Source organism: Artibeus jamaicensis, unplaced genomic scaffold, assembly GCF_021234435.1.
Source record: "Artibeus jamaicensis isolate MK-2021 breed Jamaican fruit bat unplaced genomic scaffold, CSHL_Jam_final contig_414, whole genome shotgun sequence".
Classification (NCBI taxonomy): Eukaryota; Metazoa; Chordata; class Mammalia; order Chiroptera; family Phyllostomidae; genus Artibeus; species Artibeus jamaicensis.
In genome coordinates, this window is record NW_026521822.1 from 1054191 (window position 1) to 1067187 (window position 12997).

General features: G+C 34.0%; 1 protein-coding gene across 4 annotated transcripts in view; it reads right to left on the reverse strand.

Annotated features, from left to right (window-relative positions):
• Nucleotides 1-12997, reverse strand: part of RB1 (RB transcriptional corepressor 1) — a 315901-nt gene that overhangs the window by 8283 nt on the left and 294621 nt on the right. For all 4 annotated transcript variants that reach the window (XM_053665401.1, XM_053665400.1, XM_037152038.2 and 1 more), the window contains 4 exons: nt 9109-9254; nt 2930-3034; nt 2430-2543; nt 2168-2331 (listed from right to left, as the gene is read on the reverse strand). In XM_053665401.1, the coding sequence (XP_053521376.1) occupies nt 2168-2331; nt 2430-2543; nt 2930-3034; nt 9109-9254 (529 nt within the window). The remainder of the gene's footprint in view (nt 1-2167; nt 2332-2429; nt 2544-2929; nt 3035-9108; nt 9255-12997) is intronic.

Consider the following 12997-nt stretch of genomic DNA (forward strand, 5'->3'; position numbering starts at 1 on the left):
CTAGTCTAGTCATATACTGAGCTGGTCTCTTAGATTTTTAAAGCAAAAACTCTATGTCTGCAAGAGCATATTTTGCCTTTGTCCACATTTAAAGAGAGTAAAAGAAAATGTTAAGTTTATGCCTACTTAATTCTTCATAAACCAATGGGTAAGCTATCAATTACAATTTCTTTCATATTTTTCATTAAAAATTCATGATATTAAGCAATAATCAATTCTAATTAGGATATATATTGATATATAGAATAAAGGCTAGTTATCCTATATCCTAGAATCAGAAATCTCTATTAGTCTGTTTGGCCTTGTTTGAACTATATAATACATGATTTTGATGATAAAGCTGAAGAAGAACATTAGCTGACAAAACAAAGATTTGATGATATACACATATAACAGATATACAGATTTTATTGTCCTCCAATTCCTTGATAAGTAGCTATCAATCTCTACATATTTGATTAACCAGAATACCTAAATATGCTAGATAAGCAGAGTGATAACAATCTAGTGAACAAACTGAACTAATAAGCAAAATAGAGGCAAATTCATAGAGAGCAGGCTGACCCCTCTGGTGGGAGGCAGGGTTGCTTGGGGGTGGAGGGATCAAGTGAAAAAGAAAAAGGACTCATGAGCATGGACAACAGTGTGGTGATTACGGTGTGGGTGGGTGAAGGTGGAAGAGAGTGTAAGGGGGATAGATGGTACTGGAAAAAATACAATAAAAAATCAACTGCTAAACAAAACATGCTGTCTTAATGCTTGATCAATTCCTGATTTATCAGGAATTTCATGTGACTTTTCTGCTAATAAAGGACCCCTGCTAACACAGAAGTGATTTTCACTAGGATCAGCAAATAGCCATTATTATCAGCACAATATAGATTAAATATCATTATTAAAAGTTTACTCTGGGGTACATTTTCATGTTGAAATGTGGGACTGTATAAATTAAATAGACATGGTATGGCATCTTACCAGCTTATAATGTAAGTTGTAGATTTTAGTACATAGTTACTAAAAAAATAAACAAAGGATGGTATGATGAGACACAAGACCATTTATATCATTTGCCAATTATTTTCTATTTTATCTTTTCCTGTGGAGTTTTAAGTTGTATGATGAGTAAGCACACCACACAAATATTAATATTTTCTAAGGAGTTAATATCTTCCCTCTCCTTGTCTTCTTTTCTTGCTAAGTACAACTGTATGGGCTGACAATTTCTGAGATGAGATTACATTAAGTATTCTTGCTAATCTGCCTCCCACTTTATATAATAGTCAGTTTCAAATAGGCCATGGCACTTCAAAGCCAGAAAGCAGTTGTGGTTGGACATGAAATATAATATAATGATTTATAGCTGCATAGAATCTTTCTTTCTTTTAAAGACTTTATTTTTAGAGAGAGGGCAAAGGAGGGAGGAAAGAGAGAGAGAGAAAAACAATCATGTGTGAGAGATACATCCATCGGTTGCCTCTCATATGCACCCATTTGGTGAACAGCCTACAACCCAGTCATGTGCCCTGACTGGGAATTGACCGGCCACCTTTCAGTTCACAGGCCAGTGCTCGTTCCACACAGCAACACCAGCCAGGGCCATAATCTTTCATCTTAACATTTAAAATTGCTTCATTATCATTATATCCCTGATCTATAACACCTTTCTGAGGTGGACACAGAGAACTGCCCATGCTGATAATAAGGAAGCCACAGGAAATTAGGGATGAACTTCTAAAGACTTAGTCATCTACCTTTAATCAGCCATCCACAATTTATAGTAGCAAGAAGAACAATTCCACAGAAGAGTTTACAGGACATTTAATAAACTACAGAATAAAAAATACTAACCAAAAGTAATCTCTTTGTTTAGTAGCCTGGCTAACAAAAATATGATTTGAAACCTATTACCAACTGGTTCTCAGACTGTTTAAAAAAAAAACAGACCCCAGCATCCAGAAAAGTTGATGACTAAATTTGCAAACCTACCTAACTAAGCAAATGATCTTTCTTTCCTCACAAATTATTATCATGTCACTTAATATAAATAAGCCAATTAGGGATGCCAGAATATAGCTTATTTTAAATGAAGAAAGCTTTATGATTTTATGCTTGAATCAAAATAATCCCCTCTTATTTCTTAGCACTTCTTTAAAGATAAAACACAAACCTTGATCTTGGAGTCATTTTTGTTGGTGTTGGCAAACCGTCTGAAATCTTACATGGATTCTTCAGGGGTGATATATAGATGTTTCCTCCAGGAACCCGTAAAGGTGAACTGGAAAACTTGTAGGGGCTTCGAGGAATGTGAGGTATGGGTGACAAAGTAGGGGGCTAGAGCAAAAGCAGAGGCAGATTATTTATTTAATGTCTTAGTGAGATCTGTTGTTTTATAATTAGATTTTTCCAAACAAAGGACACTTTTAACATACCCTGGTGGAAGCATACTGCAAAATATTTGTTTTCAGTCTCTGCATAAAGACTGAGTTATAGAATACTATAATAGAATCATATTCCTCTTCTCTGATCAAAACCCGTTTGAATGTCTGAGGAAGAAGAATAAAAATACTTGTTAAATGAATTTGGGAGTTTATGTTTAGATTTTGTCTTTTTTTAATAGTTCATAATACTTTTCAACAGTAAGAAACACATATCATACAGAAAAAAATAATCTGAAAATGCTTTCTTAGGCTTGGGTTATTGCAGCGGTATAGTATTCCTTATTCACTAGATAATATAAATTTGTGTATTAAAAAGCATTAATTTTCCAATTCTATTTTAGTTACAAATAACTAACCACTAATATAAAAGTAAAAAATTAATATGTGAATTTATATAAGGTTAGACTATATGATCTAATTAATGACTGAAGTTACCGACATTACAGATATGGATATAACCCCCAAAATTATTACCATGGACAATTACTTACCTCCTGAACAGCATGAGGGAGTTCCTTATAAGCTGTTACAATGATTTTGAATTTAAGGTCTATATTCTTTACTTTGCATATGCCATACATGGAACACATCATAATCTAATAAATAAATGTAATGTGAAAATAGTCAGAATTTTGTAACATGGGCATGTTCTAAAAAGCACTTATCTTTCTTTTTACCTTAACATAGAAATTCAATTTCCTAAAGAATTATCTTTTCCCATCCTGAGCTCAGTTTGAAAGTCTATGTGAAGTATTTAACCCCAATTCTATTTAAAGAACTATGTGAATTGTAAATTCTATGTAAACAGTCAACCCTTGATCATGTGGTTTGTGAATAATCCTAACTTTTGCTCCCATCCCTTAGATATTGCCCAGAAGATAGATGAAACTGGAATCAGTTAGCTGTGTAACTAGCACTTTAAAAAAAAGCCAGTGTGAAAAGGATCAAACTATTAGATAAAATAATATTCATACATTTGATGGTAGTGGTAAGGGAGATGTAATAATAAAAGGGGATCAGAGAGACTCTTGTACTGTTGATAATGTTCTGTTTTTTCCAAGATCAGGGGAGATCAAGAGCATTCAGGGTGGTGTGGCCGTATATAATGTTCTGTTTCTTTATTTGGATGCTATATATATGGGTGAGTTCAGGTGATGAATTTACATTAAGGTGCACCCTTAAGATATATGGATTTTTCTATATGCATCTTACATTTCAAATAATATTTTTAAATGCAAAAACAAGACTTTAAATGATTCCCTGTGACATTAAAACATCAAACTTTCTTAATTTGTATGAATTTTATTACCTAGTTCATATTTTCTGAAACATTCTTGCTCACATCTACTATTGCTAACAATTCCTATGCATGCATCCTACCAGCCCCAATCCTCCTATTCCTGCCATTTAGAAGGCCATTCTGTATTCTCTTTGCTAATTCACATTTTATTTCTACTCCAACACTTTACCTAAGGCACCTCTCACAAAAATGTTTTTGATTCCAGAAAGCTAATTTCTTTGGAAATCCTTAGCCCTACAGTAAGGCAGTAGAAACAAAAGGCAATAAATGTCTACTTTAAAAAATCCAATATATTAGAATTTATACATCCAAATATCTGGTAAAATATACATATTTTTAGGTTTTACACAATAATTCACCTTTTGCTAAAAAACTTTTACTGGGAACATTACTATCAACCTTACTGCCAGAAATAAAAGGATTATAAGGGAATATTATGAATAATTATATTAAACATACAGATACCTAAGACAAAATAGAAAAATTTATAGAAGAACACAAACTACCAAAACTGACTCAAGAAGATCTAAGCTTGAATTAGCAATAAAAAATTTTCCACAAACAAAAGCCCAAACCCAGATGGCTTCACTGGTGAATTCACTGGTTAATTCTACCAATTGATATTGAAGAATAAATATCAATTCTTCACAAACTGTTCCAAAAGTAGAGAGGAGGGGACACTACCAACTAAGTCTATGAGGCTATTAGTTCTCTGATACCAAAGCCATACATCATAAGAAAATTGTTAACATCTCTATGATTACAAATATAAAAAATTTCAATAAAAGCAAGTTGAATTCAGCAGCATTGTTGATATACTGTGACTAAATGGGATTCATTCTAGAAAGGAAAGGCTGGTTTAACATTTAAAATTCAACTAATGTAATAATATCCTAGGTATCAATACAAGAAGAAAAACATTTATCATTTCAATAGATACAGAAAAAATTACAAAATTCAACATACTTTCATGATAAAAGCACTCAATAAACTAGAAATAGAAAAAAACTCCTTGACATGATAAAGGGCATATATAAAAAAACACTGTGGCTAACAACAGATTTAATGTTTCATTAATAATGAATGCCTTCCCCAAAGATCAGAAACAAAAAGAGGGTGTCGTCCCTTCTCACCACTTCATTCAGCACTGTATTGGGAGCTCTAACCAAGGCAATTTAGTACATAAATAAAATGAAAGACTAGTAGATTGAAAAGGAAGAAGTAAAATGATCTCTATTCACAGAAGACATGATTCCAATATTGAAATCTTAAGGAATCCACCAAAAATTATTAGAACTTATAAACAACTTTGGCAAGGTTGTAAAATAGAAGATCAATATACAAAAATCAATTGTATCTCAATACACTTGTAATGAACAATCTGAAAAAGAAAGTAAGGAACCAATTCTATTTACAGTAGTGTTAAAAAAAAAACCCAAAATACTTAGGGATAAATTTAACAAAAGAAGTGTAAGACTTGTACTCTAAAAAATTTTAAAAAACATTGTTGAAAGAAATTAGGGAAGATTTAAATATATGGAAATACATCACATATTAATGGACTGCAAGACAATGTTGTTTTTGACAGTACTCCTCAGACTGACCTATGATTCAGTGCAATCCCTATCAAAACTCCAGCTGGCTTCTTTGTAGAAATTGACAAGCCAGTCCAAAAATTCATATAAAAATGCAAGCTTCAGAACAGTCAAACCAATCTTGTAAAAGAGCAAAATTAGAGCACTCACACTTCCCTATTTCAAAACTTACTAAAAAGCTGCAGTAATCAAGACAGTGTTGTAGTGGCATAAGAAGGGACATATAGATCAATGAAACAGAAGAGACCAGAAATAAACATTTACAGACTTATGGTTAATTGATTTTTCAACAACTCTCAACAGTGAAAGAAAAGATTTTTCAAGTTATAGTACTGGAACAACAGGTATCCAAGTACAAAAGAGTAAAGTTGGATTCCTAACTCCCACCATATACAAAAATTTACACAAAATGGAACAAAATCTCAATGTAAGAGAAAATTAGGGATAAATCTTCATGACCTCTGATTTGGCAATGGTTTAATAAATATGACACCAAAAGCACCAGTAACAAAAAAAATATAGAACACCATCAGAATTAAACTGAACACCAACAGAATTAAAAACTTTTGTGCTTCAAAGGATACCATCAAGAAAGTGAAAAGACAACTCAGAGAATGGGAGAAAATATTTGCAAGTGACATATCTAATAAGGGACTTGTATGTAGAATACATAAAGAACCTTTACAACTCAATAATAAAAATACAACTCAATTTAAAAATACACAAAGGATATTTCTCCACTGAAGATATTCAAATGTCCAATAAGCACATGAAAAGATTATTAATCAACATCATTAGCTATAAAGGAAATGTAAATAAAAGAGACAGCTACTTCATATCCACTAGGATGCTTATATTAAAAAAAGGCAAATAGGTTGATAAGGATGTGGAGAAACTGCAACCTCATATGTGGCTGGTAGAAACATAAAATGGTATAGCCATGTTGGAAAGTAATCTGGTCATTCCTCAGAAGGTTAAACATAGAGTTACCATATGACCCAGAAATTCCATGCCTAGGTAAATACCCAGGAGAAATGAAAACATATGTCCACATAAAAACTTGTACATGAATGCTGATAGTAACATTACTTACAATAGCCAAAAAGTAAAAACCAAATGTACACCAACTGATGAAAAGATAAACATGATATATCCACACAATGGATTATTTGGCAATAAAAAGGAATGAAATACTGATAAAAGCTATAACACAGATGAACAATGTACTTAGAACAATGAAACACTGTATTAAGTGAAAGAAGCCCGACACAAAGGATAACATATTATATGATTCAATTTGTAAGAACTGTCCAAAATAAGCAAATCTATACAGATAGAAAGTAGATTATTGTTGCCTGGAGCTGGAGATGGTGGGATATAGGAGGGTGAGTGCCAAAGGGTATGAGGGTTTCTTTTTTGATGTGATGAAAACAAAATGTTTTAAAATTGACTTTGGTAATGGCTGTACAACTTTGTGAATATACTAAAAACCAGTGAACTATACAACTTTATAAGGGTATGGCATATGATATCTCAATTAATCTGTTAACAAAAGAATATTCTTATTATCCTGTTTACAGAGAGGAAAAAGAAACATACGAGAGAATGTTCTCTGTAAATTAACTCATTCATTTGTTAGTTCATTCAGTCATTCAATAGGCACTGTTTTATATCAGTTGGTTCTTAAGTCTCCTGCTTTTTGCAATGCTAGAAATAAAATCTAGTTTATCACAACATAGAATAACCTATGACAAACAATGTCTTCAGTAATTTTATAAGATCTTTCACTTTATTAAGTAAGTAGAGTTACTGAAATACTCCCAGGCTCTTATTTGTAAGAATAACAGCAAAAATATAAAATATAGCCAAAAAGTAAATATATATTAAGTCTACAAACTGATCTAGTTTATTTGAATTTGATCTTTTCTTAAGATGTCCCCAGAAGCTCTCTAAAAAAGGTAGCAGCTTCCCAAATGCCTGTTCCCATCAGTAGCATTCTTAAGGTGCCTGTTGACTTAGCATTTTGCGAAGTTCTAGACCCCAGAGCACCAGGGCTGGCTGCCAAGGAAACTGCTCGTAGCAAGCTACCAATGGGCAAAAAGGCTACTCTTCAAAGGCCCTTGCTCAAACCTGTGAAATAGGTTGTTTGAACTTCAGCACTGGACAGACTTGTATAAAAATAAAATCCTTACAGCCAATAAAAATGTGTGTGCCAACTCTAAGCTGGTAAATACTTTCTTAAATAATGCCTGATTCTGTTAAAATGCCCTTCAATTACATATTATCATATACGTTTTATTGACATAATAGATAAGAAAAATGTAGAGTTCAGAAATCACTCAGATATATCCACTGGATCACCAAACTGTATCCCACATCTGTACTAAGGCAGTGAATTTCACCCCACCTCATATCATTTCACTTGAGCCATATCCTTCTAGGGCACCCTAAAGTAAGGCACAGAACACTGATTCTCTGATGACTTAGAGTGACATTTCAGTTCCCAAAAGAGTCCTCTCAGGACTGATGTATCCAAAAGTAGGTAACCAGGAAACTGACAAACTGAACTTCACAGTTTGCAGCACAATTATGAGGAACAGATACTTCTAGTTGTCGAGGTAGTATCCCTTTTCCCTTTCCTCATAACTTAGGATATCCACTTTTTTACCTTAAAAAAAGAAAATTAAAAGCAAAAATAAATCAATGGGACTATATAAAACTAAGAAGCTTCTGTACAGCAAAAGAAAACAACAACAAAACAAAAAGGCAATCAACAGAAGAAGATATTTGCAAACAATATCTCCAAACAGGAGTTAATATTCAAAATATATAAAGAACTCATATAACTCAACAATAAAAAATAAAAAATTCAATTGAAAAAAGAGCAGAGGATATAAACAGACACTTCTCTGAAGAAGACATACAAATGGCCAAAAAACATGAAAAGATGCTCAACTTCACTAGCCATATGCAAATCAAAACTACAATGAGATACCACCTCACACCTGTTAGAAAAGCTGTTATCAACAATACAGGTAATAACAAGTGTTGGAAAGGTTGTACAGAAAAAGGAACCCTCATTCACTGCTTGTGAGAAGGTAAACTAGTATAGTCAACCTGGAAAACTGCATTGAGTGTCCTGAAAAAAAAGTTACCATATGATGCAGCAATCCCTTTTCTGGATATCTACCCCCAAAATTTGGAAACATTTATTCATAAAGATATATGCACCCCTATGTTCACTGCAATATTATTCATAATGGCCAAAGCATGAAAACAACCAAAGTGTCCTGAAGATGACTGGATAAGGAAGATGTGGTACATGTACAATGGAATACTATTCACCCATAAGAAAAGATGAAATACTATCATTTGTGACAACACAGATGAATCTTGAGAATATCCTGCTAAGTGAAATAGGTCAGAGGGAAAAAGTCAAGAACCATATGATGTCACTCATCTATGGGATATAAAAGTGAACCTCATAGACACAGACAACAGTAAAGGGATTACTAGAGGGAAAGAGTGGTGGGAAAAATGTAGAAAAGGGTAAAAGGAATCAAATAAATGGTGACAGAAGGTGATTTGACTTTGGGTGAGAAACACACTATACAATATACAGATGATGTATTATAAAATTGTACGTTTAAAACCTGTATCACTTTATAAACCAATGTCACCCCAATAAATTTAATAAAATTTTTTAAAAAGAAAAAATCATAAGTAGTTAACAAATAAGTAGAAGAAGAGAAGGTGAAGTGTATTCTTTTCTTACCTGGTCCAAATGCCTATCTCTCATGAGTTCATACTCATTTTGCAGTGTGTGCTGGAAAAGAGTCCAGATGATATGTTCTAGTTCTGGGTGGTCAGACAGAAGACGTGCACACAGGGTATTTAGTCGAAGATATGCTAGTCGGTACACTTGGAGAGACAAGGAGAATGAGTTAGGTGTACCGTTCATTTTGAATTACCAGTGCATTTTTCCCCAAAATATTAAATAGCTACAACCATAATGTTGTTAAATAGAATTTTAACAATAACCTAATTTCTACCAATATTTTCCTTATGAATAAATTATTACTAGTCTTACCATAGTGCTAGGTACATAAAAGGCAAAAATAATACTTGATGAATTAATTATTGCACCATAAAACTGAGGCAGAGTGGAAGATGAAGGAAGACAGATCATAAGATATTATTAAATTAGACAACACGCATAGGGTTTGTTTCAGTTCTGTTGGTAACCACTCATCACAGATATTAGAAATTCTCACTCTCAGTATTCAAGAAGGAACGTTTTAAAAAAAATAATGGAATTTTCAGTGTTTTAATTTTTCCATTCTTAAAAACAAAAAACAAAGTGCATTTCTCTACTAAATGCCAATGGCACATACTCTGTTGAGAAATAGTAGGAACGTACCACTAATGGGTAATGTGGCTGTGATAGAAACCTTAAGGATCTAAGCAGTATTTAAAAATAGTACTGGAATACAGGTTTGGAGAAAAGGATTTCACAAAATTGAATTTTCTTCCATTTAACTATGAATACAGTTGGTTTAAATATAACTTTAAAAGACTTCCATAGGTGAGGAATCCAAGGTGGTGGTGGAGTAAATGGAAGCTACACTAATTTCCTCCCAAGATCAATCTGGAACTGGAACTAAATTGTAGAGATATCATCCAGAATAAGCAACTAAACCCTAGCTGGAGAGAAGCCTTATAACCACCGATAGGCAGGAAAACCCACTTCATCACAATAAGACTGGTAGGCAGTGCACAGGAGACATGAAAGGGCTGTCTGGGCTCCCAAGGGGGGCAGGTGGAGTGCAGAAGGGATATTTCATCAGGTAGGGGATTCCCTCTGAGAAGGGTGGGCTCTAAACTCCAACCTGGGCTCCCCAGCCTATAGCATCAGAGGTGGAAGGAAACCAAGATAACACCCAGCTGTGAAAAGCAGGAAGGTTTCTGTTTGCCAGGGAGAGACAGATGGAGATGCAGAGAGCCTCTTAACAAGCCAATGCACAAAACTTCATTGTAGCCACTTACCCTGGGCTCCAGCAGAGGGAGGGCAGAGTGGACTAGGATTGCTTGAGGAGAGTCTGGGGTTGGTGGCTTGGGGAGACTACCGAAGGAACAGCTGCCAGGATCCCTATACCGAGTCATCCCCTGTACTGCAGGAGCCATTACTTTTAGGCAGACCACTCTTCTCTGAATGGCACTGCCCAAGGGGACACAAAACCCCTGCCCTCAGAAATTATTTTGCCCAACCCCCAGGGTGTTTAAGCCTGACTGCTTGATTAGATTAACACCTGATTGGCTAAGTGGCTGATTAGTTTAACAAAGCAGCCAAAGTGGGAAGACAAAGAAACAGACCCCAAATGAAAGAAAGAACAAGTGAATTAACCAAAAAAACTAGATGCAATGGAGGCAAGCAATTTAACAGAAAGAGAGTTCAGAGTAATGGTTATAAAGATAGCTAACAGTGTAAAAAAGACATAGAAACCATAATATAGGAACAGTCAGAAATAAAGAATGCAATAGCTGGAAAAAAATACACTTGAAGGAATAAACAGTAGGGTAGATGAAGCAGAGGACAGAATCAGTTTTGGATGACAAGATAGGAAAAAAGCACCCAGACAGAGAGAAAAAAAAATTAAAAGAATGAGGAGAGCTTAAGAAACATTTTGGACCATGCAAAAGCCAACAACATCAGCATCATGGGAATACCAGAAGGGAAAGAGAGTAAGCAAGGGATGGAGAACTGATCTGAAGAAATAATGACTGAAAACTTTCCTAATCCGGTGCAGGAAAAAGTCACAAAAGTCAAGGAAGATCAGAGAGTCCTAAACAAGTTGGCCTCAAAGAGGCCTACATTGAGACACATCATAATTAAAATGACAAGGCTGAAAGACAAGGAGAGAATCCTAAAAGCTGCGAGAAAAAAGCAGGGAGTTACCTACAACAGACCACCAATTAGACCGGCATCTGAACTCAACAGAAACATTTCAGGCCAGTAGGGAGTGATGTGAATATTCAAAGTGATGAAAAGCAAGGACCTACAACTAAGGCTACATTAACCAGTAAGGCTATCATTTAAGATCGAAGGAGAAATAAGGAGCTTCTCAGACAAGTAAAGGCTAAAGGAGTTTGTTAACACCAAACCAGTGCTGAAACAAAGGTTAGAGGGCTTGCTTTAAGAAGAAGAAAAAAAAAAAAAAAAGAGAAAAAGAAAAAAAGAGGAAAACAATATAACAATAAAATGTCACTATATACCTATCAATAATCACCTTAAATGTAAATGGCTTAAATGCTCCAACCAAAAGACAGAGGGTAGCTGAATGAAAAAGAAAATAAGATCCATATATACACTGCCTCCAAGAGACCTATCTCAAATCAAAAGATGCACACAGACTAAAAGTAAAGGGTATGGAATATAAAGATATTCCATACAAATGGAAAGAAAAAAAGTTGGGATAGCAGTACTTACATCTGACAAAAAAGACTTTCAAACCAAGGATGCAATAAGAGACAAAGAAGGACACTACATAACGATAAAGGAAACAATCCAACAAGAGGAATATAACCTTAATAAACCTTTAGGCACACAATATAGGAGCACCCAAATATGTGAAGCAAATGTTTTGGGTTTTTTTTGCATTCTATGTATATATTGATTCAGGCAAATTGACATCTTTTCAACACTAAGTTTCCCAATCATGGATAAGAGATTTAAGTTTTAAGATTTTTAAAGACATTCAGTTCACAATTTTGCATGTTTTTCCCCAGCAAATATTGATGGATGTAGAGATTGAGATTAATACAGTCATAGCTGGGGATTTTAACACCCCAGTAACTTCAATGGGTATATCTTCCAGGTAGAAAATCAACAAAGAGACAGAAGATTTAAATGACACAACTAGATCAAATAGATTTAACTGATATCTTCAGAGCATTTCACCCCAAAGCAGCAGACTATATATACTTTTTAAGTGCACATACAGAAAGACTCTCAATAAATTTAAGAAGATTAAAATCATATTAAGCATCTTCTCTAATCATAATGGTATGAAAACTAGGAATCAATCACAAGAAGAACACTGAAAAATACACGAAAGACATGGAAGCTAAGTAACATGTTATGAAAAAATGAATGGGTCAACAATGAGATTAAGAAGAAATTGAAAGATACTTTGAAACAAATGAAAATGAGGTCATAAGAATCCAAAATCCGTGGGACACTGGGAAAGCAATCCTAAGAGGGAAATTCATAGCATGACAGGCCTATCTCAAAAAAAAAAAAAACAAAACCCAAGAAAAAGCCCAAATAAACAATATAACTTTACACTTAAAGGAACTTGAAAAAGAACAACAAACAAAGCCCAAAGTGAGTAGAAGAAAGGAAATAATAAAGATTACAGCAGAAATAAACAAAATAGACTCTAAAAAAATACAAAAGACAAATGTACCCAAGATCTGGTCTTCTGAATATAAACAAGATGGATAAAACTTTAACTATATTTATCAAAAAGAAAAGAGTAAGGATCAGAAGTGAAAGAGGAGAAATAACAACTGACATGAAAGAAATACAAAGCATTGTAAGAAAATATTATAAACAACTATATGCCAAAAAACTGGACAACCTGGATGAAATGGATAAGTTCTTA